Consider the following 26306-nt stretch of genomic DNA (forward strand, 5'->3'; position numbering starts at 1 on the left):
GCAACAGGAGCTCAGCCCGTCGCGGGGATTCGAACGGCCAACCTTCTGATTGGCAAGCCCAAGAAGCTCAGTGGTTTAGACCACAGCGCCACCCAAATCTCTTTTTATATATATATATAAATTTTTATTAGTTTTTCAACATACCATTTTCAACAATAATTAAACCTACTTTTACATCTTATTCAATTTTTTGACTTCCACCAGTCCTGTCTGAAAATTTCCCAATCTAATCTCTTAGTATGCATTTCTTACTTTCCCTCCTATTACATTTAAAACTCATAACCAATATCTCTATATTTTCCTATTTTGTAACACTTCGTATATTTCTCCTTACAGAACTTCTTGTAATCCTACTAGCGTAATTTGTTGGTTACAATGGTTCTTCAGATAGTTCATATACTTCTTTCAATCTTCTGTAAATCTCTGATCCCGCAGGTTTCGAATCCTTCCTGTCATTTTGTCCAATTCTGCATAGTCCATTAATTTCGTCTGCCATTCTTCTTTCGTCAGAATTTCTTCTTGCTTCCACTTCTGGGCTAACAATACTCTGGCCGCTGTGCGCCACCCAAATCCCATATGTTATTCCATATGTTCTTATGAACATAGGAAGAGCCTATTGGATCTGGCCAATGCCCTATCTAGTCCAGGATCCTGTACTCGCAGCTGCCAACCAAATGCCTTGGGAAACCTGCTATCAGGATTTGAGCAACTCTCCCTTCCTGTGGTTTCCAGCATTCAGACGCATCAATGCCTCCAACTGTGGAAGCAGAGCAGAGTTATTCTGGCTAGAAGCCATTGATATTTTGAATTCTGGTGCCGGAGGAGACTCTTGAGAGTCCCATGGACTGCCTGGCGTGCTCTGGTCCAGGGGGTCACGAAGAGTCGGACACGACTAAACAACTAAACAACAACAACAACAAAGAGAGCTGGACCATAAACAAGGCTGATGGCCGAAGAATGGATGCTTTTGAATTATGGTGCCGGAGGAGACCCTTGAGAGTCCCATGGACTGCAAGAAGATCAAACCTCTCCCTTCTGAAGGAAATCAACCCTGAATGCTCACTGAAAGGACAGATCCTGAAGCTGAGGCTCCAAGACTTTGGCCACCTCATGAGAAGAGAAGACTCCCTGGAAAAGACCCTGATGTTGGGAAAGATGGAGGGCACAAGGAGAAGGAGACGGCAGAGGACGAGATGGTGGGACAGTGTTCTCGAAGCTACCAGCTTGAGTTTGACCAAACTGCGGCAGGCAGTGGAAGACAGGAGGGCCTGGCGTGCTCTGGTCCATGGGGTCATGAAGAGTCGGACACGGCTAAACGACTAAACAACAACAGCCATTGATAGCCCTTTCCTCCTCCATGAATCTGCCTAATTCCCTTTTAAAGCCATCCAGCTCGCTAGTCATCGCTGTCTCCTGTTGCAGTGAGTTCCACAGCTGCACAACGATTGCCTGAGAACAGCTATTGTTTGCCCCACAAGACTGGGCATGTGGAATACTTATGAGCTCTATTTATGTCTTTGCTCTGCTCTCTCTCTCTCTCCACACACACGCCTTCCTTTTTCATTTTTACGTCCCCCTTCCTCCACCAGCCAGGTTTAATTCGAGGGTTTTTTAAAGCCGACGTCAACAGCAACAAGGCAACAAACAAACGAATAATGTTGCTGTCCCTATTTACGCGATACGAGTCTAGAAGAATTTGGGTATTTTAAAATAAAATTCTTCCAGCTGTGTTAAGCGCAGGAGTTCAAAAAAAACCCAGGAAATATCCCAACTTGGGAGGAAGGTGGGACAGAAACATGTTAAACCACAAGAGCCAATACCGTCCACTTCGCAAAAGCTGTCTGCAGAATCATCGTGCCGTGTCCATCGAATCACAGCCCTCGCCGTTTCCTCACTGCAAATCAAGCAAGAAAATATTTGTCACTAGACATTATAGCATTATTACATAATTGTAATGGCTTTAGGGGTTGCTTGTGCGTAAATAGCCGCCGCTCTGGGCTAGGTTGGCTGGTTAAACCATTTCTCGCTGGACAGCCATCCACTCCGTGGCTGTTCAGTCGCTGGCAGAATCCGTCAGTGGGCGTTTCTTAAACCTTTTCCAACATAAAAGTTGTTTGACGCCCAGTCTCCTCCTACTCTCCCTGCGCGGAAGTCTTCTGCGCAGGGAGGGCGTGGGTAGCGGAGGACCTGTGCTCTCCTCGCTGGTCTCCTGCGAAGAGTCCTGGAGCCCCCTCGCCGATTCCCCCACTGGCCCCCCTCTATCCCTGGTGTTGCGCTGATTTTCTTCCCCAACAGGAGACCTGCCTCTCTCCCTGCTTGGCCCCTCTCCAGCATCGTTGTGGGGCCTCGCCTCCTCCTCTAGTTCCGATGGCAGTTCCCTGACAATAATATTAAAAAGAATTGGGATAACTCATTCAGTAGAGGATGAAACTCTTAATCTCAAGATCACAGATTCAAGCCCCAAGTAGGTGAAATATTCCTACATTGCACAGGGCTGTAAGAATAACAAGAATTACTATTACCATTATCATTCAATTTATATACTGCCCTGTATCAGAAGTTCCCAGGGCGGTGTACAACATTAAAAACACATTACAGAAAACCTTATTAAAAACATAACATAATAGTAAATAGTAATAGTAAAATAATCATAATAAAATAACCATTATAGGTGACCCTTGTGGTCCCTTCCAACTACCGTATTTTCACCCCATAGGACGCACTTTTTCCCCTCCAAAAATGAAGGGGAAATCTGTGTGCGTCCTATGGGGCAAATGCAGGCTTTCGCTGAAGCTTGGGGAGCGAGAGGCATCGGTGCGCACCGACCCCTCTCGCTCTCCAGGCTTCAGGAAGCTATCAGCAAGCCTGGGGAGCCCGCGGGAGTTCCCGCAGGGCTCCCCAGGCTGCAGATAGCAGCCTCCTGCACGGAGCACCGGGCGCACTGAAGCAGAGCGCCCCGCGCTTTGGGCAGACATCCACAGCCTCTTGCACGGAGCCGCGGGGTACGCTGAAGCAGAGCGCCCCGCGATTCGGGCAGACATCGGGCAGCCCCACAAGCTCGGGGGACAGTGGGGAGGTGCAGTGCCGCCATACCGCTGTTCCCCGACCTGGTTTTGGGGGGGAAATAAAGGGAATTTTTTTTTCCTTTATTTCCCCCCCAAAGAACTAGGTGCGTCCTATGGGCCGGTGCGCCTTATGGGACGAAAAATACGGTATACAATTTTGATTTATGTGGAAATTGTTTCCCATTTGGTTGTGTATTTTTCTGATGTGGTTTATTTATTGTAATTATGTAAAGCTTGTTATGCTGTAAGCCGCCCTGAGCATTGTTTTTTTAACTGTGGAAAGGCGGCATACAAATAAAAAATGATGATGATGATGGTTTAAACCACTCTGGGAATTGTAGCTCTGGGAGGGGAATGAGGGGGGTCTCCGAAGAACTCTCAGCACAAACTCCCAGGATTCTCTGGGGGCAGCCATGACTGTTTATAAAATGGTATCGTAGTGATTTAGGTGTGCAGTGCAGATGTGGCCTTGCATGTGTGATTCGGACGCTTCCTGTCGCCTTTGTGAGCTTCAGGCGCCCACAGGACTCGAACCAGCGAGAAGGGAGCTTGCAGGAAAGTCTCCGCAGCTTTCGGGGTTAAGAAACACCAGCAGCTACCCTGCCTCACAGACTGCCCCAGTTTATCGAGATGAAGACATTGCACCTCAGGGATCCATCAACGGCTCCAAGTCTCTCGGCTTCTTCGCAGTCCTCCGCGAGGTGGGCAGCGGCTTCGGAATACTGCAAAGCAAAACAACAGGTTTGCTTTCAAGCTGATTAGAGTCCACTGCCGTGGGGAAGGCCACCAGGAGTCACCAAACCCAACCAAGGCAGAAGAAGGCTACTAGCCAGCCCACGGACCACCCAGGAAGTCACATCTGCACCTACCCAGACCACCCACGTCGCAGCTTTATGAGCTGGCCAAACTGGTGCGGCGACTTCTTCTCTTTTTTTGGTATTTTTATTAAAGATTTTCTGATTTACAAAAGTATGCGTAATGTCTCTCTCTTGTATTTTTTCCATGTAACATTTTTACAAATCAGTTTCATTTGTTGAGATGTTAGGAAGAAAAGGGGGAGAGGGGTGGAAGATGGGTGGAGGTGGGATCGGGTGGCGATGTTTCTATTTTACTTACTGTATTTTTCGTCCCATAGGACGCTCCGTCCCATAGGACGCACCTAGTTTTTTGGGGGGGAAATAAAGGAAAAAAAATTTTCCTTTATTTCCCCCCCAAAAGCTGGTCGGGGAAACCGAACCAGGTCGAGGAACAGCTGAATGGCGGCGCTACGCATCCCTCTTGTCCCCCGAGCTTGTGGGGCTGGCCGATGTCTGCCCGGCGGGAGGGGCACTCTGCTTCAGTGTGCCCCGCGCGCCGGGCAGCAGGCTGCTATCCGCAGCGTGGGGAGCCCTGCGGGGAACTCCTGCAGGGCTCCCCATGCTGCAGATGTCTGTCGGGCACGCGGGGCGCTCTGCTTCAGGGCGCCCCGCCCGCCCGCCTGGCGGCAGGCTGCTATCTGCAGCGTGGGGAGCCCTGCGGGGAACTCTCGCAGGGCTGCCTAGGCTGCGGAGTTGTTCCCGAAGCGCCGGGCGCTCTGCTTTCAGGGCGCCCGACGCTCCGGGAAGCAGGCTCCTATCCGCAACCTAGACATCCCTGCGGGACCTCCCACAGGGCTGCCTAGGCTGCGGATGTGTTCCCGAAGCGCCGAGCGCTCTGCTTTCAGCGCGCCCGGCGCTCCGGGAAGCAGGCTACTATCCGCAGCCTAGACAGCCCAGCGGGAACTCCCGCAGGGCTGCCTAGACTGCGGATGTCTTCCTGAAGCCTGGAGAGTGAGAGGGGTCGGTGCGCACCGACCCCTCTCGCTCCCCAAGCTTCAGCGAAAGCCTGCATTCGCCCCATAGGACGCACCCAGATTTCCCCTTCATTTTTGGAGGGGGAAAAGTGCGTCCTATAGGGTGAAAAATACGGTAATATATGTGGGGTTTGGCATCAGCGTCACTTGTGCGGGTTCTCTGCTGTTCACTTGTGTTCCTTTGGTGGTGAGAGAGGTTGGGGTTGGCCATGGGTGTGGCTGTTCATTTGTGGCTGGCTGTGGTGGTCTTTGTTTTCGTGTGTGAGTGGGGTGGGTGGGTGTTTTGGATCAGGTTAGCCATATTGATTTGTATGCTTGTGGTGGATTTTTGTCATTGTCTTGTTGGGCTGTGTATGTGATAAAGGGGACCCATACTGGGGTGAAGGCGTCTTCTTCTATTGTCCCCTTGTCAGTTTCAGTTTATTGGTTAATTTTTCTAGTAGGGCTGTTTCCCATACTATTCGGTACCATTGGTCCATGCTTACTCCTGACAGGTCTCTCCAGTGTCTGGCTATGGTGTTTCTGGCTGCTGAAAGTAGGTGGGTTATGAGTTCTTTGTGGTGTAAACGGGCATTATTGTCTTGGAAGATGTTTAGTAGGGCCAATTCTGGGGTAAAGTCTAATACTTGTTTAGTTATTTTACATATTTCTCGTATGGTTGTTGTCCAGAATAATTGGATTTTGGGGCACTCCCACCACATGTGGAGGTATGTGCCTATGGAGGTGCACCCTCTCCAGCATTTTGGTGAGGTTCCTGGGCGTATTAGCGCTAGTTTTCTGGGTGTTAGGTACCACCTGTAGGTGAGTTTTAGAGTGAGTTCTTTTCTTTTCATTGGTATGGATTTAAAGGGGGGTTTAGACCACATTCTGGTCCACTGAGTGGGGTTAATCTCATAGCCTAGGTCATTCTCCCATTGTTTGGGTGCAGCGACTTTTCCGGGGGAAAGAGAGGGTGCGTTTGGTGAAATCCCATGGGCATGAAAGCCACAGAAATAGCTAATCCAAGAATGGTGGGCAGTGGCATAACGTGGATTGCCAGCGTTCCGGGCCACACGGAGGGATGGGGTTCGGAGGGAGGAAATGGACGGCGTACGCATGCGCATTCAACTGCCTAATGGCATCCATGTTACCCAGGAGATCGGAGTTGCAGAAATAAGAAGAGTTGTTGAATTGTCTGGTTATGTCACTGGTTCGCACGGGAAAGCCGTTTTGAACGGAGCCCAGCGACACAACCGGATGTTGAACTTTTGCACCCCTAACTATTCTGCCCCCCACGCTACACCACTGGTGGTATATAGCAATGTTAAATTAATGAGAATATTAGAAAATTTTCATTTAAAATAGGAGAATATTCATTTTCATTCTATTATTCTTCTCCTAGGATAGGGCAGAACTAGGTCACAGTCCAGTAGCTCCGTTTTGCCCGGGACCCTTACCTTGTTGTGACTCTCCGACCGAATTCTGCCAGGGACTTCATCCTGAAAACAGAAGATGCAAAATTAAATCTCATTTCACTGTAAGCCATTTCCCTTATTATTACAGGAGTACCTCGGGTTACAGACGCTTCAGGTTACAGATTCTGCTAACCCAGAAATAGTGCTTCAGGTTAAGAACTTTGCTTCAGGATGAGAACAGAAATCGTGCTCCAGCGGTGCGGCGGCAGCAGGAGGCCCTATTAGCTAAAGTGGTGCTTCAGGTTAAGAACAGTTTCAGGTTAAGAACGGACCTCCAGAACGAATTAAGTTCTTAGCCCGAGGTACCACAGTATTATTATTATTATTATTATTATTATTATTATTATTATTATTATTATTATTATATTTATATTTACACCCTGCCCATCTGGCTGGGTTCCCCAGCCACTCTGGGCAGCTCCCAACAGAACACTAAAAACAGAATAAAACATCAAACATTAAAAACTTCCCTAAACAGGGCGGCCTTCAGATGTCTTCTAAAAGTCAGATAGTTGTTGTTCTCTTTGACATTGGGAGGGTGTTCCACAGGGTGGGTGCCACCACCGAGAAGGCCCTCTGCCTGGTTCCCTGTAGCTTTGCTTCTCGCAATGAGGGAACCGCCAGAAGGCCCTCAGTGCTGGACCTCAGTGTCTGGGCAGAACGATGGGGGTGGAGGCGCTCCTTCAGGTATACTGGACCGAGGCCATTTATAATGGTTGGATCCATTTACATCTGAAGGCAGCCCTGTTTAGCGAAGTTTTTAATGTGTGACATTTTAATGTATTTTTAATCTTTGTTGGAAGCCGCCCGGAGTGGCTAGAGAAGGGCAGGGTACAAATAAATTATTATTATTACTATTATTATTATTATTATTATTATTATTATTATTAGGCTGCTTTGGTGCAGGTTTTCCCTGTTTGGCATTCTGTAAATTTAATAAAATCAAAGAATCATAGAATTGGAAAGGACCCCCAGAGTCAAACCCCATGTGATGCACGGATTTCAACTGCACCCCTGTCCTTCAGGCCCTTCTCTCTCAATTCTCCCTGGCCTTGCTTTGTCTCTGTATCCGTCTGCCCTTGGCCACTTGCGGTTTGCTATCACGGTCCCCTCTCGCCAGGATCTGGCACGGTTTGGCAGCCCCAGATGCACGAAGAGCAGGAGGAGGAGGAGGAGGAGGAAAGAGAAGGCACTAACAGCCATTGGCAGCCCTCTCCTCCATGAATTTATCCAGTCTTTTGAAACCATCCCAGCTGGTGGGTAACGCTGCCTCCTGTAGCAGCGAGTTCCACAGATCAACTCTGCGGTGAATAAGTCCTTTCTCTTATCTGTCCCGATTCTTCCAACATTCAGCTTGCTTGGATACCAGAGATTTAAGGTGGACTCAATGATGATGGACTCAAGGGCATCCTGATCAAATTTGCAGATGACACCAAACTGGGAGGGACGGCTAACACCCCAGAGGAAGGATCACACTTCAAAACGACCTCGACAGATTAGAGAACTGGGCCAAAACAAACAAGATGAATTTTAACAGGGAGAAATGTAAAGTATTGCACTTGGGCAAAAAAAATGAGAGGCACAAATACAAGATGGGTGACACCTGGCTTGAGAGCAGTACATGTGAAAAGGATCTAGGAGTCTTGGTTGACCACAAACTTGATATGAGCCAACAGTGTGACGCGGCAGCTAAAAAAGCCAATGCAATTCTGGGCTGCATCAATAGGAGTATAGCATCTAGATCAAGGGAAGTAATAGTGCCACTGTATTCTGCTCTGGTCAGACCTCACCTGGAGTACTGTGTCCAGTTCTGGGCACCACAGTTCAAGAAGGACACTGACAAACTGGAACGTGTCCAGAGGAGGGCAACCAAAATGGTCAAAGGCCTGGAAACGATGCCTTATGAGGAACGGCTAAGGGAGCTGGGCATGTTTAGCCTGGAGAAGAGGAGGTTAAGGGGTGATATGATAGCCATGTTCAAATATATAAAAGGATGTCACATAGAGGAGGGAGAAAGGTTGTTTTCTGCTGCTCCAGAGAAGCGGACACGGAGCAATGGATCCAAACTACAAGAAAGAAGATTCCACCTAAACATTAGGAAGAACTTCCTGACAGTAAGAGCTGTTCGACAGTGGAATTTGCTGCCAAGGAGTGTGGTGGAGTCTCCTTCTTTGGAGGTCTTTAAGCAGAGGCTTGACAACCATATGTCAGGAGTGCTCTGATGGTGTTTCCTGCTTGGCAGGGGGTTGGACTCGATGGCCCTTGTGGTCTCTTCCAACTCTATGATTCTGTGATTAAGAACTTTGCTTCAGGATGAGAAGAGTGGCTGGAGAAACCCAGCCAGATGGGCGGGGTACAAATAATATGTTGTTGTTGTTGTTGTTGTTGTTGTTGTTGTTGTTGTTGTTTGTTGTTATTAGGCTGCTTTGGTGCAGGTTTTCCCTGTTTGGTATTCTGTAAATTTCATAGAATCAAAGAATCGTAGAATTAGAAGGGACCCCCAGAGTCAAACCCCGTGCGATGCACGGATTTCAACTGCACCCCTGTCCTTCAGCTCCTTCTCCTTCATTTCTCCCTGGCCTTGCTTGGCTCTGTTTCCACCTGCCCTCGCCACTTGCGGTTTCCTATCACGGTCCCCTCTTGCCAGGATTTGGCACGGTTTGGCAGCCCCAGATGGATGAAGAGCAGGAGGAGGAGGAGGAGGAGGAAAGTGAAGGCGCTAACAGCCATCGGCAGCCCTCTCCTCCATGAATTTATCCAGTCTTTGGAAACCATCCCAGCTGGTGGGTATCGCTGCCTCTTGTGGCAGCGAGTTCCACAGATTAACTCTGCGGTGAATAAGTCCTTTCTCTTATCTGTCCCAATTCTTCTAACATTCAGCGTCCCTGGATACCGGAGATTTAAGGCGGCTGCAAATCTCTGGCCGTGTTCATCTTCTTGCAGATCTTGATTTCTTGGCCTTCTGCTTGTTGCTGAGCCTGCGCCACCAGCAGCCTTTAAATAAAGATCTCTTCCTTCCTCTCCAGCGAGACCTTGTGTTTGGGGACAAGAGCCTGGCAGGAAACCCTAATCACAAACTCGATTGCATCTGCCTGCAGTGCTGATGCAAGGAGTCCCTAATCCGTACGCAAGACAGGAATCTGTCCAAATGCATGTCATACAATGTAAGGAAGGGAAGAGATGCCAGTTCTGTGTTAGGGCTTGGCACTTACCTCAAGTCTTTTATTAAATTTCCTGTTTAGCAATTTAAAATACTCCTTTTAACATCCTTAAAAAATCAGTGGCTTCCCTTCTTCATTTTGCATATTATAAATCCCTGCATGCAAAAGGCTGGGCTGGATGAATCCCGAGCCGGAATTAAGATCGCCGGAAGAAATATCAACAGCCTCAGATATGCAGATGACACAACCTTGATGGCAGAAAGTGAGGAGGAATTAAAGAACCTTTTAAAGAGGGTGAAAGAGGAGAGCACAAAATATGGTCTGAAGCTCAACATAAATAAAAAGGAAGATCCTGGCCACTGGGCCCATCACCTCCTGGCAAATAGAAGGGAAAGAAATGGAGGCAGTGAGAGATTTTACTTTCTTGGGCTCCATGATCACTGCAGATGGTGACAGCAGTCATGAAATTAGAAGACGCCTGCTTCTTGGGAGAAAAGCAATGACAAACCTAGACAGCTTCTTAAAAAGCAGAGACGTCACTTTGCCAACAAAGGTCTGTATAGTTCAAGCTATGGTTTTCCCAGTAGTGATGTATGGAAGTGAGAGCTGGACCATAAAGAAGGCTGATCGCTGAAGAATTGATGCTTTTGAATTATGGTGCTGGAGGAGACTCTGGAGAGTCCCATGGACTGCAAGAAGATCAAACCTCTCCATTCTGAAGGAAATCAGCCCTGAGTGCTCACTGGAAGGACAGATCCTGAAGCTGAGGCTCCAATACTTTGGCCACCTCATGAGAAGAGAAGGCTCCCTGGAAAAGACCCTGATGTTGGGAAAGATGGAGGGCACAAGGAGAAGGGGACGACAGAGAACGAGATGGTGGGACAGTGTTCTCGAAGCGACCAGCATGAGTTTGACCAAACTGTGGGAGGCAGTGGAAGACAGGAGTGCCTGGCGTGCTCTGGTCCAGGGGGTCACGAAGAGGCGGACACGACTAAACGACTAAACAACAAATCCCTGCATATTTTACAAAAGCTATACCATTCAGTTTTCCATTATGACATCCATCAAAACTTATTTACACTGTACCTCAGGTTAAGTACTTAATTAGTTCCCGAGGTCCGTTTTTAACCTGAAACTGTTCTTAACCTGAAGCACCACTTTAGCTAATGGGGCCTCCTGCTGCCGCTACTCCACCAGAGCACGATTTCTGTTCTCATCCTGAAGCAAAGTTCTTAACCCGAGGTAATATTTCTGAGCTAGTGGAGTCTGTAACCTGAAGCGTACGTAACCCGAGGTACCTCTGTACACAATTTCCTTCCCCCAATGTAGTCAATAAACGTTTTCCAAACTTCTCTAAACGTATGTTCTTCTTGTTCTCTGTATGTTAAGTCTGCAAGCTGTGCAGAGCACGAGACTCTTAATCTCAGGGTTTCGTGAGTTTGAGCCCCAGGTTAGGCCAAAAGATTCCTGCATGCCAGGGGGTTGGACTAGATGCCCCTTGTGGTCCCTTCTGTGATTCTGCGACGTTTCACACTTACTGATGGGCATGGCTTTACAGCACAGTCTCTAATTCCACAGTGACTGTCGTCGCTCCAAAAAGGACAAGGCTTCTTTAGGTTAACCTGTAGAGATCAAGGCAGAAAATGCTTCGGTTGGTCTAGGGGATTTTTAGTTCCAGGCAAGAGATTTTAACTTGTCAGGAAAAGATGAAAAAACTTTTAGATTTACGATATGAGGCAAGCGCAGTTTTTTCTTTTGCGAAATGGTTTGCCAAGGCATTTTTTTTAAAAAAAGAAAAGTATAAGTATTACCTCGTAATATCTGAAATAATCACTTTCCAAAAGTTTCTGCAGGCTGGGGAAAATCTTGCGGTTGTTGTAGCTGTCAATAGTCTCAACGTCGCAAGTACAGTCGTCCAAATGGCCAGTCACCTAAGGAAATTAAGAAGCAATGAGGATTGGAAAGCAGCAAAATAATTAGGGGACGTCTAACAAAAACAACAACATAATTAGCATTGATGTGTGTACTGGAATGATGAAAGCCCTTTACATACTCGATCCAGGTCACCTTGAAAACAAACATACCAGGGGTAAATTGAATGTTACACAGAGGTGTGTGTAATGAAACCCCAACTTAAAAAAAAGTAAGTAAAATCATCATCAGGAGGCTGCGATTTTCAGTGGCAGAGGGGCTCAACTCTGGCTACTTGCCCCTGCCCCCCCAAAAAAAATATAACCCTGCCCCACCTGATTCCCCCACACTTTAAGCTTTATATTTAGCTTCACTGCGGCATAATTTTAGAAAGTACCTTATGTGGCAGGACAAGGACCTACAGGGTTATAAAGACTAGGACTAGCTGCCAGAGAAACAGTTTCTATCCAATGTGATTGAACTTAATTCGTTCCGGAGGTCTGTACTTAACCTGAAACTGTACTTAACCTGAAGCACCACTTTAGCTAATGAGGCCTCCTGCTGCTGCCGTGCCGCCGGAGCACGATTTCTGTTCTCATCCTGAAGCAAAGTTCTTAACCTGAAACACTATTTCTGGGTTAGCGGAGTCTGTAACCTGAAGTGGATGTAACCTGAAGTGTATGTAACCCGAGGTACCACTATATTGTATTTAATTATGGGGTATCAGAGTTTTTAGGGGGTTAACCAGGCTGGGATAGCAGGGTTTTTGAATGTCTGATGTAGATTTTTTTCAACTTTGTTGTTCTGTATGGGACAATGACAATGAAGAGTATCGTATCGTATCATATGTGATGGAAGTGTCCTATCTATCCTGCAAAGTCTTTAGATAATTCTTTTTTAATATAACCTTGGTACTACTACAGGTTACAGGAGTACACCAAACCCTCAAATGCAGACTATATTTATGATTCAGCTCAGCCTGAAATTGCAGCAGCAGCAGCAGCAGCAGCAGCAGCAGCAATAATAATAATAATAATAATAATAATAATAATAATAATAATAATTTTAAAAATAGGCTTCAATGCATGCAGGAAATTGTCCCTCTCTGGAGCCTTGCCATTCAAAGAAAAAGCTTTCAGGTCACTTTTTCTGCCCTGCCATTGCTGGCATGAGATCCCAAACGTGATGCAACAACACCCCCTGGGGAAACTGAATTCGAGAAGCTTTTATGAGCTCAGTTGCTTCCGGCAAAGGAAACTTCAGAGGTGGCCTGGCAGCACGTAGGCAGGAAGGAAGTTGCCAAACGCCAGAGAGATGCAAATCCCAGCCTGCTTCTTATTCAATTTCTCCTTGTACTTCCTAGTCAAATGCAAAGCGTTGCCAACTGGGCTCCCTCCTAAATGGCCAGGGCTGTTGTTGACACAGCCTGCAATCTGGCACCTGTTCACCTGCTGTGTTCCAGGTGGCTGGTTTAGCTGGCTTGGTTTTTCAAATGCATGGCTTTTCCAATCTCATTGAAGATGGAGAAGGTGTGTATCCCAGGGGTAGGCAAACTAAGGCCCGGGGGCCGGATCCAGCCCAATCGCCTTCTCAATCCGGCCCGCGGACGGTCTGGGAATCAGCATGTTTTTACATGAGTCGAATGTGTCCTTTTATTTAAAATGCATCTCTGGGTTATTTGTGGGGCCTGCCTAGTGTTTTAACATTTAATTTTAAATACAGTGGACGCTCGGGTTGCGAACGTGATCCATGCGGGATGCACGTTCGCAACCCGTAGTGTTTGCAACCCGCGTCTGTGCAGGCACGGGTTGCGATTCGGTGCTTCTGCGCATGCGCAAAGTGCAATTTAGCACTTCTGTGCATGCACAACCGTCGAAACCCAGAAGTAACCTATTCCAGTACTTTGGGGTTTCGGTGGTCCGCAACCCGAAAAAACACAACCTGAAGCGGCTGTAACCCGAGGTATGACTGTAAAAGAATGTGTGTTTTTATTTAAAATACATCTCTGGGTTATTTGTGGGGCATAGGAATTCGTTCATATATTTTTTCCCAAATATAGTCCGGCCCCCCACAAGGTCTGAGGGACAGTGGACCGGCCCCCTGCTGAAAAAGTTTGCTGACCCCTGGTGTATCCCCTCTATACCTCTAAGTTACATTCTCTCTCTCTCTCTTTCTCTCCAGGAGAGAAGAAATCTGCTCCCCTCCCCTCCCAGCCTTGCAAATGAGTCACCCAGCAGACACACCGGCTGGCAGCAAGGCACCTTTGCACAGACACACAACACATAATTAACTTGCAGAATGCACTCCCTCGAGATGTGGCAACAGCACAATAGCTTGGGTGTGATGTTCAAACGAAAGGATGAGTCAGAATGCAAGGTCTGTTAGCCCCCACCCCCAACTAAATTGAGCCTCCATGGTCAGAGGCACTGTACCTACAGATGTTGGAGTCAGATGCTGGGCAGAAAACACAGGACGCATTTTCATCATGGCCAACTGGAGAAATTTAGCTGTCACCTGATAGAAAAAGGATATTGGGCATCCCTAGCTCTGACCAAGCAAAGCGATCTTTAGATTCTAATTCACCAGACCGATCAACTAATTAAAGAATTTATTATTTTTAATCACTCGCCATCAACAAAATATGTGTATGTTTTTATTTTTAAAATGTTTTTGGTGTTTTTTTGCATTTTATTATTATTCATTTATTGAATTTATATCCTGCCCTTCCTCCCGAAGGAGTTTTTAACGCCGTTGTATTTTTATTTCTCCCTCTCCCAAGCCTTACACTAAATTCTCACAACAACCCTGCAAGGTTTGTCACTCAGGCAAGCGGCAATTGAAAATCAGGCCTGCCTAAAACATCAATATAGATTGCTTTCTGAAATATGAAAGGAAGTCAAGTTGCAATTTAAGGAAATGGAGTCCCGTCCTCCTGTATCAGCTTCTACAATTGCAATTTGCTCCCAGCGGTGAATTCGCGAAAGCTTTTGGGCACAATTCTGACTCCCCATCCTGTCAGAGAGGCTTTATGGAGCATGGCAGCTGCAACAGAAGGTGGAGGTCCTGCTCTCATGATGACGGTGAGACCAGTTTGGGATCCACCAGATCCCAGGCTAGCTCAGTCCCACCTCTGCCCTTGGAACGCCCCATTTCAGGACTTTTCACTGGGCAATACTGGGGGGTGGGTGGTCAGGGTATATAATATCCCACCTGTGGGCCTCCCAGTTGCCCACGTTCATGGAATCACAGAGGATGAGCTAACCCAACCCCATGAAATGCAAGAATCACACCTTGGGAGATCACTTGTGTCCAGCCCAGGAAATCTCGGAAGCGGCTTTGCAGCACACAGGTCAAAGAGGAAGTTTCCAAACGCCAGAGAGATGAAAAACATGACATGCTTCCTGTTCAAGATCAGTGCTGGATTGCACATAGCTGTCAACCTTCCCTTTTTTTGTGGGAAATTCCCTTATTCCAGCGATGTTTCTCACTGCTATCCCGGATTGTTAGATATCCCATAGGCTGTCCCCGGGACAGGTGAGGCTGCTGATCCCTTATTTTCAAATCTGAAAGTTGACAGCTATGGATTTGCATATAAGATAAACAAGCTATAGCTTAAAGGTAAAGGGACCCCTGACCATTAGGTCCAGTCGTGGCCGACTCTGGGGTTGCAGCACTCATCTTGCTTTATTGGCCGAGGGAGCCGGCGTACAGCTTCCGGGTCATGTGGCCAGCGTGACTAAGCCGCTTCTGGCGAACCAGAGCAGTGCACGGAAACGCTGTTTACCTTCCCGCCGGAGTGGTACCTATTTATCTACTTGCACTTTGACGTGCTTTCGAACTGCTAGGTTGGCAGGAGCAGGGACCGAGCAACGGGAGCTCACCCCGTCGCGGGGATTCAAACTGCCGACCTTCTGATCAGCATGTCCTAGGCTCTGTGGTTTAATCCACAGCGCCACCCACGTCCCTTTTAAGCTATAGCTTAGGGGGCCCCCAAAACAAATTTAAAGGGGGAAAAACCTGGATGTACAGTCATACCTCGGGCTGAAGTAGCTTCAGGTTAAGTATTTTTGTGTTGCGCTCCGCAGCGACCCAGAAGTAACGGAGCACGTTACTTTCGGGTTCCGCCGCTCGCACATGCACAGACCCTCAAAATGACATCACGCGCATGTGCAAAAGTGGTGAAACGCGACCTGCACATGCACAGACGCATGTTACATTTACTTCAGGATGCGAACGGAGCTCCAGAACAGATCCCGTTCGTATCCAGAGTTACCACTGTACATTTCCAAAATATAAGATAAAAAACAAATAAAATAAAACCTACATACAGCAACAGTGTTTTGTGTTGTGTAGGCTCCTATGATGTGTCATGGGCCACGCCTGCTAGCCTGCTCCCTAAAATATCACACATTTTGTGATGTTCAAATGGCTGTAGATACCTATTAGGTCCATAAATTACCATATAGCATATATTCAACACAACAAACAGCGACAATTTCTTGTTGACAAAGGACAGCTGGACATAGAAAGGGCCCCATTACCTTCAGTAGCTTAGGGCAGGCTTCCTCAGCCTTGGCCCTCCAGATTTTTGGCCTACGACTCCCATGATCCCTAGCTAGCAGGACCAGTGGGTCAGGGATGATGGGAATTGGTCTCAAAACATCTGGAGGGCAGAGGTTCAGGAAGCCTGCCTTAGGGCCTCATCAAACCTAAATCTGGCTCTGTTCAAGATGTTAAGTTATAAAGCCCTAAAGCAGAGCTTTCCAAACGGTGTGTCGCGACACATTTGTGTGTCAGCTGGAGTGTGTAGGTGTGTCGAATGAATGCTCCCTGCATTCCTCCCGGGGCTGGAAAGAGGTTAGTTTAATCTCCGGTTTGCTAGTAAAACTGAATTACTGTGTCGCAAAATGATGCGGGTCTAAAAAAGTGAAAAGTCTGGAAAGCTCTGCCCTAAAACAACCAGGGACCCAAATATTCAGCAGGTGTTTCTCCCATGTTGGTTTTGCCTTTGCCTCAGGATCTTTGGGGGGGCGTTCCCGCTCAGAAGGTCAGTGGTTCGAATCCCCGCAACGGGGTGAGCTCCCGTCGCTCGGTCCCTGCTCCTGCCCACCTAGCAGTTTGAAAGCACATCAAAGCGCAAGTAGATCAATAGGTACCGCTCTGGCGGGAAGGTAAACGGCGTTTCCGTGCGCTGCTCTGGTTCGCCAGAAGCGGCTTAGTCATGCTGGCCACATGATCTGGAAGCTGTACGCCGGCTCCCTCGGCCAATAAAGCGAGATGAGCGCCGCAACCCCAGAGTCGGTCACGACTGGACCTAATGGTCAGGGGTCCCTTTACCTTTACTTTCCCACCCACAGCCGAGGGCATCCCCCAATGGCCAAGTGCAATGGCAGGACCCTAGCTTTGGAAAGACTTGCCCTGTCTTGAACCCGTGACAATCCCTTTCTAGGAGATGCTGAGGATGCACACTTTTTCGCATCCTTTTCTCACAGTGGCCAACCAAATGCCTCTTCTGCGAAACCCGCAATCAGGATTCGAACACAAGACACCTCTCCCTTCCCGTGGCTACCAGCAACTGGTATTCAGAACTGCTGTCTCTGTTTGGCCACTCCATTATTTTTGCTCTCGTTTCATGGCAATCACATGCAGAATGTTCTTGCAGGTTTTTTTATGACAAATGTGATTTTATGATCTATGCAACCCAGCCTGGGTGGGATCTTTTGGCTAAAGGGTAAATAAATCCATCAGCTCAATGGCAGCTTAGGGGCAACTTCTCAAGAGTAAATACATTTACGAGGGAGATTTCTCCTGGGTAAATACAGCCCACAGGGAGGGGTTTTCCACCAGGCAGCGCAGTCTAGTATTGTTTACCACCCAGGAAAGGACACATTTCAGAACGGCTGGCGTAATTGCTCACACGCTACGCCACCTCTGTTTACACCTTCCGCATTTCCTTCTCCACCACTCTGTCATTTGAACATTAAGAGAGTTCAAAAGAACATATTAACGAACTCCAGGCACCCGCGCGCGCACACACACACACACACACACACACACGGAGAAAAAGCATTGCAAGTGACAGAGGAATAACTTATTAGTCTTAGTCACCCCCTATAAAAAGAACTCAGCAAACGGATGAAGGCCATGGAGAAATTACTGTTACAGCTAAAATGGCAAGCATTGTTAATTCAAGAAAAGCTGGACAGGAGATCAGAGTCAAACCAGGAGGATTTGGGGCAGAGAATGTCTGTTTACAAGACTACAACTCTATGGGCAGCATTCAATGAAGCAGTCCTGTTAGTGCAAGATTTCTAATTGCACCACAGAACTGTTTCTTTGCATCCTCTCCAAAGCCTGCTCCAGAGGTTTTCAGGGGGACCCCCAAAACAAATCTAAGGGGTGCACAGAGAAAGGATGGGAAGTTTTGCTCCACAGTCGAAACTCCTCGCACTAACAGTATTACTTTGCTGGATGCCACCTTATGCATCCGATTTCATTTTGCAAAAGGCACATAGACAAAATATCAGAAAACTGAGACAGGAATCTATCCCAGCCTTCCCTAAGCTGGTGAGTTAGGGATGCCCAAAGCAAGAAAAGGGCACGAGGTTGGGGAAAGCTGCAATACTAGGTCTGGATCCCCTGCTCAGTCAAAGACTGAGCAAGCAGTTTGAAGCCTGATCCACTAGGAAGTACCGGTAGATTCTCTGAAATAACAGGGTTGCCATAAGACAGTCTGGCTCTGTTCCATTAAAGTGAGTGCTGCAGGTGATGTCTGGGGCAGGATGAGGGCTGAACAGGGCATGACCTGAAGTAGGGCTTGGAATGTACAAAGTAACCATGAAGAAGAGCAGGGGTAGAGAACCTAAGGCCCGTGGGCCGGATGCGGCCCAATCGCCTTCTCAATCAGGCCTGTGGACAGTCCGGGAATCAGCGTGTTTTTACATGTGTAGAATGTGTCCCTTTATTTAAAACGCATCTCTGGGTTATTTGTGGGGCCTGCCTGGTGTTTTTACATGAGTAGGTTGTGTGCTTTTATTTAAAATGCATCTCTGGGTTATATGTGGAGCATAGGAATTTGTTCATATTTTTTTTCAAAATACAGTGGTACCTCGGGTTAAGAACTTAATTCGTTCCGGAGGTCCGTTCTTAACCTGAAACTGTTCTGAACCTGAAGCACCACTTTAGCTAATGGGGCCTCCCGCTGCCGCCACGCCGCCGGAGCCCGATTTCTGTTCTCATCCTGAAGCAAAGTTCTTAACCTGAAGCACTATTTCTGGGTTAGAGGAGTCTGTAACCTGAAGCGTATGTAACCTGAAGCATATGTAACCCGAGGTACCACTGTATATTCCGGCCCACCACATGGTCTGAGGGACGGTGGACCAGCCCCCGGCTGAAAAATGTTGTGACCCGTGAAGAAGAGAGTGCCTCTGGGCATATCCAGAGCACCCACCACAACCTACCTAGGGAAGTTTTTAGTGTTTGATGTTGCATTGTGTGTTTACTATTTTTTTGTTGGGAGCTGCCCAGAGTGGCTGGAGCAACACAGTCAGATGGGCCGCATATACATAATTTTATTATTATTATTATTACTACACTTAGGGGTCTCAGCTTCTACAGTCAGCGGCAACACTTCCCAAGGCAGGGTGGAACCCCAGTTTTTGCCTTTCTTCACCCCTTCCTTCTTCCCAAAGGCACCAAGGCTCTGCCACCCTCTGCGCGCTTCCTGAAAAGATAGCTCTTCGGGATTTACCGCTGAGTATGTTTAGGATCGCACTGCCGGTCGTCGGCAGGTTGCGCCCTGGGAGTTCCCTGCTCTCGTTGAAAGAAGGAAGGCGCAATTAGCAGCCGGTGTAAGGAGCAACGCCTTTGGGACTGAGGACACGTCGAGGAGCTTAACCGCCACCGCAAGTCTCATTAAGCAATGCAAATCATCAATGAATAATGTAATTAAGGAGAAGGAGATCAACTGTGATTTGCGTCTCCTAAAGACTAACGAGAGAAGCTCAGCCAAAAAGCAAAAAAACCTTTCCAAGGGGAGGCGCATGGGAAAGGAAACGCGACCCCCGAACGTCTCCAACCCATCACCAAATTCAGCTCCTGAATCCAGGCCGCCATCGTGCCCTGAGCATGTGCAGAGTGCCTTCAGAGGAAGGGGGCTCCGAGAACAGTTCCCCCGCTCGGCTGTTTACAGCGTAACCCGAATCCCCAACCGGATCGGACCCCTTTCCTCTGGAGCAAGCCCCGTGGCGCTGCGTTTTTACGCACCAGGCGCGCCCCGGGACCGGCGGCAGCCGAGGTTGGGGAGCGCGCGGGGGCGCGCGACACTCACCTGGCAGAAGCAGCGCTGCTCGGCGGAGCCCGGCGCTTGCGCGCAAGTTGCGCAGCCCAGGAGGAGAGGCACGAGGAAGGCGAGAAGCGGCTGCATGGCTGCGCGCGAGTAATGTGGCTCTGCCGGGCGGCTCAGCTCCGAAGCGCCGCCGCCGGCGGGGCGGCTCCGTCCCGCCTCCTGCCTCCGCCTCCTGCCGGTGGACGTGCGGCCCGGCCCGCAGGCGAGGAGCGGCGCGGCCGGCGGGTTTCCCCGGCCTGATCTGGCCCGGCCTCATTGGCGGAGGAAGCCGCCCGGCCCCGCCTGGCCGGCGCGCCGGACGTTGCCAGGCGCACGCTTGCTCCCGAGGAAGCCGCCTGCATCACTCGGCGCTATTTTGGAGCGGACGCAAGCCTTCAATTTGATTCCCTCCCCCTCTTTCTTTTTTCTTTTTCCTTTCTCCTCCTGCGATGAGGCTGCATTTTAATATTTTCATGTTGTATTTTAATCTTGTTTTTAAGTTGAATTCATTCAACTTGTTTTTATTATTGCTTGCTAGCCGCCCTGAGCCCGGCCTTGGCTGGGGAGGGCGGGGTATCAATAAAAATTATTATTATTATTATTATTCATTCGGTTAGCCGAATTAACTGGGAATTGGGAATTGTAGAACGCAAACAAAAGCATACATTTCCTACAGAGACACGGAAAGCTATCCAATTTTAGAAGCGCTGGGGAAGGCAGCAGTTCAGATGTCCAGGAAACAACTTTTAGAAGGCAGCCCTGCATAGTGAAGTTTTTAATGTTTGGTGGTTTATTATGTTTTTATATATAAAAAAATTTTTTTTTTCCTTCCAGTAGCACCTTAAAGACCAACTAAGTTAGTTCTTGGTATGTTTGGTGGCAAAGTCCGCTGTGGTTTTATCTGAAATGGTGTTCCTTATAGCTTGTAAACCATCGTTGTGTGGGATGTTGGTATACAGAGATTCCACATCCATAGTAGCTAGTATAGTGTTGTTGGGAAGATTATTTAAAGATTGTATTTCCCTCAGAAAATCTGTGATGTCACGTACATAGCTGGGAGCACTGATGGCATATGGTTTCAGAACAGAGTCCATATAACCGGAGACACCCACTGTAATAGTGCCAATACCTGAAATGATGGGGCGTCCTGGATTTCCTGGTTTGTGTATTTTAGGTAGAAGATAGAAAGTTCCTGGTTGAGGTTCTGTTGGTGTGTTGGTGAGGATCTGTTCTTGGATGTGTGGGGGTAGCTCCTTAACAATCTTGTTCAGTTCTTTTTTGTATTCTTGTGTGGGGTCTGAGTCCAATTTTATGTAAAAGGCGGTATTGGAAAGTTGTCTGTGAGCCTCCTGAATGAAGTCAGTATATGTAGTCAGTATATATATATATATATATATATATATATATATATATATATACCAAGAACTGACTTAGTTGGTCTTTAAGGTGCTACTGGAAGGAAAAAAATTTTTTTTTTTTTTTTTACTATGACAGACCAACACGGCTACCTATCTGTAACTGGAACTATGTTTTCGTATGTGTTGGAAGCTGCCCGGAGTAGGCAACCCAGTCAGATGGGTGGGGTACTACTACTACTGCTACCACTAATAATAATAATAATAATAATTAATAAATTGTTGTTGCTGTTGTATTTCAGGAGGGAGAAGCCCAGGAGCCACAGTTGGAGGCAGGAAATACTTCTGAATACTAATTGTTGGAATGGAAACCACAGCAAGGGAGAAAGGGCTGTTGTGCCTGAATCCTTCTCCCTGGTTTCCCACAGGCATCTGGTTGGCCTCTGTGGGAAGAGGATGCTGGAATAGATGGGCCGTGTTCTTATTGTGGCTACTAGCCACAATGGCTGTGGCCCCATCTGCACAGTGCATACAGCAACTTTATTTTGTTTTTTGTTTTTTTATTGATTTTAATTCATTTTGCTACATCCAACATTAAAACAAGTGAAGAAATAAACATACATAACACATACATACAAAAAGGAGTACATAAATAAAAGAAATAATAATAATAAAAAAACAAAAGAAAAAACATCACCTAACATAAAACACCAACTAACTAACTTACATTACCAACTAACTAACTTACATTAACTAAATAACTAAATAACACACAACATTAATTGACTTCCCTTCATCTCGGTTTCAGAATATATTATATGATTTTTTATCTGCAGTTTCTTTTCCTCAAAAGACTCTTTACGTCACAAGTGTTACGTCACACCTACTGTGATTTTTAGATTTTTTACCTCTTTTTCCATGTATGTCATAAATTTATTCCATTCTTTATTAAACTTTATGTCTTTTTGATTTCTTATTTTCTGTGTCATTTTTGCCAGTTCTAAATAGTCAAAAGTTTTTTGCCATTTTTGCCAGTTCTAAATAGTCAAAACTTTAAATAATCATGGCCTCCCCAAAGAATCCCCAGGACTGTGATTTATTTATTATGTCATAAACTCTATATACCACTTAGTTTTTTAAATATAATAATATAATAATAATTAAATTATTTATTATTTATACCCCACCCATCTGGCTGGGTTTCCTGAGCCACTCTAGGCGGCTTCCAAATACAATAGTCTATTAAACATTAAAAGCTTCCCTAAACAGGGCTGCCTTCAGATGTCTTCTAAAAACTAGACTGGAGACTGGGAGCAGCTGCCGAGGCCACATAACACCGGTCTTGAAAGACCTACACTGGCTCCCAGTACGTTTCCGGGCTCAATTCAAAGTGTTGGTCCTGACCTTGAAAGCCCTAAACGGCCTCGGTCCTGTATACCTGAAGGAGCGTCTCCACCCCCATCGTTCAGCCCGGACACTGAGGTCCAGCTCTGACGGCCTTCTGGTGGTTCCCTCCCTGCGAGAAGCCAAGTTACAGGGAACCGGGCAGAGGGCCTTCTCGGTGGTGGCGCCCGCCCTGTGGAACGCCCTCCCATCAAATGTCAAAGAAATAAACAACTATCTGACTTTTAGAAGACTATCATTATAGTTGCTGCATTCTGAAAAACAGCCTCAACATGGTTTGCAAAAAGGATAAAACAATAAAATTATTAGGGAAAGCAATCAAAACATTCCAAAAATTAACACCAGCAATAAATGAGGGGTGGAATCTTCAATATAAACATATATATAAATATAAAATGTTTTTAGCAGGTGCCAATAAGAGTTCAGTGAAGATGCCTACCTGATGTCATTAACAGGGAGTTTCAAAGTGTAGGTGCTGCCATACGGAAAAATCAATTTCCTACAAATGTGGAACAGGTATTCTGTGGCACCTATAGCAGGGCCAGTTCTGCAGATCAAACTGGATGAGTGGGCATTTGTGGGGTAAGGTGACCTCATAGTTAAACTTGTCCCCAGCGCTTTGTATACTTGCACCTTGAGTTTGACCTTGTCGTTTGTTACAGGTGCGGTGAGCTGCTGAGAGACGCCTATTCCCTTCCCGGATCTACAATTCCCGGATCTACAATGTTTGAACAATCAATCCCTCTTCCCAGGGAACTGTCCGGGAGTTGTAGAGCAGGGAGGGGAACAGGGTCTCCTAACAATAGTCTAACAAATGTATAGTCGGATGGGGACCCTACCCTTAGAGTCAGTTTTGCTGGAAACAGGTGGAGAGAGAGATGCTTTTGGACTCAGGTCCTGTTTCAGGGAACATAAGAAGAGCCTTCGGGATCAGGCCAAGAGCACATCTACTCCTGTGTAAGCGTGCATCAAATTGCCACCTTAATTCTAAGAAGAAGAAGAAGAGTTTGGACTTGATATCCCGCTTTATCACTCCCCTTCAGGAGTCTCAAAGTGGCTAACAATCTCCTTTCCCTTCCTCCCCCACAACAAACACTCTGTGAGGTGAGTGGGGCTGAGAGACTTCAGAGACGTATGACTAGCCCAGGGTCACCTAGCAGCTGCATGTGGAGGAGCAGAGATGCAAACCCGGTTCACCAGATTACGAGTCTATCACTCTTAACCACTACACCACACTGGCTCTCCACACACACATTGGCATGCATTTACTGCCCAGTCTTATGCCTGCTTAAACTCCACAGAGTTCAACAGAGCTTGCTCACAGGTAAGTGAGTACACAAGGGTGGAATTGGTCCTGGGATTTGGTTGTGGGTCACAATTTGGGCAGCCGGCATTGGAGAGAAAGCACACCCTGGGATTGTGAGATGCCGGGGACTGTGTGCTGCAATGAGCAATCTTTGCATCAGCTCTTAAATGCAACTGTGTGGGCCAACTTGCTGATGCATCAGGGCGTGTTAATGATTAATAGCAGAGCTGTGAATGTGCCGGCTGGTCTATCAAGGACAGCTCACAATGGCACCTGCAGATTGGATAAATGCAAATTAGAAGGAACCATCATAAGGTGGATGCACAACCAGTTGGGAGCTAGCCACACCCATCGGGTAGTAATTTATAAATCCCTGTCATTCCAGGTGGAGGTAACAACCCATGCAGAGCCATCTGTCCCATTGGTCTGCGCCAGGGCGCCGGCCTCTCAGGGGTGCCCTAGTGAGTGGGGGAGTTGCGCAGCTTTGCCGGCAACCTCCCTTTTCCCTGCACGCCTGCCAGCTGCGCCCCTCCGACTATATGGCTGGCGGGAGTGCAGCTTCCCTCCCAAGCCTCCACAGGAGGAGAGCGAACCCCGCAGAGAAGAAGAGGAGGAGTTTGGATTTGATATCCCGCTTTATCACTAACCTAAGGAGTCTCTAAGGGACGTGGGTGGCGCTGTGGGTTAAACCACAGAGCCTAGGACTTGCCGATCAGAAGGTCGGCGGTTCAAATCCCCGCGACGGGGTGAGCTCCCGTTGCTCGGTCCCTGCTCCTGCCAACCTAGCAGTTCAAAAGCGCGTCAAAGTGCAAGTAGATAAATAGGTACCGCTCCGGCGGGAAGGTAAACGGCGTTTCCATGCACTGCTCTGGTTCGCCAGAAGCGGCTTAGTCATGCTAGCCACATGACCCAGAAGCTGCGGACAAACGCCGGCTCCCTTGGCCAATAAAAGCGAGATGAGTGCCGCAACCCCAGAGTCGGTCACGACTGGACCTAATGGTCAGGGGTCCTTTTACCTTTAAGGAGTCTCAAAGCGGCTAACATTCTCCTTTCCCTTCCTCCCCCACAACAAACACTCTGTGAGGTGAGTGGGGCTGAGAGACTTCAGAGAAGTGTGACTGGCCGAAGGTCACCCAGCAGCTGCATGTGGAGGAGCAGGGAAGCGAACCCTATTCACCAGATTACAAGTCCACCGCTCTTAACCACTACAGCACGCTGGCTCTCCCACCTTCCCTCCCAAGCCTCTGCATCTACTTAAGACGGCCCTGCTCCCGGTCGTTGTTCTCCTCCTGCTTCTGGCAAAAGGCGATGCGCAGCCTTCTCGGGTGCCCCAACGCCGGAGAGCATGTCCGCCAGCATGTTTTCCTTCTTGATTGCTGCCACCACACTGGGGATTGGGGCGGTGGGGGAGGCAGAGGACATTTTCCACCGCCCCCTCCCTTGTTTTGGACTTGCTGGGGGAGGTGCTGGAGGGATCTTTGCACCACGGCGCCAGCTATGCTTAAGACGGCCCTGAACCCATGGTTCTATTGCCTCTGTCCCAGGTCAAATGTTGTTCAATATCTTCATCAATGTCTGGGGTACAGGAGTTTGGAATATGCATGCCGTATCTACATATATAAACAAATTCCATAAACACACAAGACATAACCGGCTGTATGTTTGAAAAAATAATATACACTATTCATTGTATTGAATTGTAGATTTCAACAGAAGTAACTCATAAAGTTCATCGAGAAATGTAGAAGACCCAGTGGATCAGTTCATTCTCTAATCAGTTTATGCATAAGGTCCATATATGTGAGAGTGTCTATTCCACCTGTCTGTTCATAGAGCCCAACAATCCACACGAAAGGTTGTTGCAGTTCCACAGAATCCTTTCACAGAGTCTAATATTAGCCTTGTTTCGCCGTCTTGGGCTTCATCAGTAGTACAAACTCATATGATATCACAGGACAGTGGATCTTATAGCATAGTAGTAGCTGCTGTTGAAATCTACAATTCCATACAATTATTATTATTATTATTATTATTATTATTATTATTATTTATAGCCCGCCCTCCCCAGCGAAGGCCGGGCTCAGGGTGGCTAACAAGCAATAATAAAAATAAGTTGAATGAATACAACTTAAAAACAATATTAAAATATTGAAACATTAAAATATTAAAATGCAGCCTCATCGCAGGAGGAGAAAGGAAACGAAAAAAGAAATAGGGGGAGGGAATCAAATTGGCTCCAAGCCAAAGGCCAGGCGGAACAACTCTGTCTTACAGGCCCTGCAGAAAGAAATCAGATCCTGCAGGGCCCTGGTCTCATGAGGCAGAGCGTTCCACCAGGCCGGGGCCAGTGTTGAAAAGGCCCTGGCTCTGGTTGAGGCTAATCTGACTTCCTTAGGGCCCGGGACCACTAGGGTGTTGCTATTTATGGACCTTGAGGCTCTTCGTGGGGCAGACCGGGAGAGGCGGTCCCGTAGGTACAAGGGTCCTAGGCCG

At 47.5% G+C, this 26306-nt stretch overlaps 1 protein-coding gene across 1 annotated transcript in view; it reads right to left on the minus strand.

Moving 5' to 3' along the window:
* Nucleotides 1-20002, minus strand: part of ERO1A (endoplasmic reticulum oxidoreductase 1 alpha) — a 37033-nt gene extending 17031 nt beyond the window's left edge. Inside the window, exons 1-6 of the mRNA XM_083617112.1 lie at nucleotides 19752-20002; nucleotides 11323-11442; nucleotides 11050-11133; nucleotides 6333-6374; nucleotides 3711-3787; nucleotides 1821-1894 (exon numbers count right to left, since the gene is read on the minus strand). Coding sequence (XP_083473238.1) covers nucleotides 1821-1894; nucleotides 3711-3787; nucleotides 6333-6374; nucleotides 11050-11133; nucleotides 11323-11442; nucleotides 19752-19847 — 493 coding nt within the window. The 5' untranslated portion in view covers nucleotides 19848-20002. The remainder of the gene's footprint in view (nucleotides 1-1820; nucleotides 1895-3710; nucleotides 3788-6332; nucleotides 6375-11049; nucleotides 11134-11322; nucleotides 11443-19751) is intronic.
* Between the last annotated feature and the right edge of the window lie 6304 nt (nucleotides 20003-26306).

The sequence above is a fragment of the Podarcis filfolensis genome (genome assembly GCF_964270895.1).
Source record: "Podarcis filfolensis genome assembly, chromosome: 1".
In the NCBI taxonomy this organism is placed as follows: Eukaryota; Metazoa; Chordata; class Lepidosauria; order Squamata; family Lacertidae; genus Podarcis; species Podarcis filfolensis.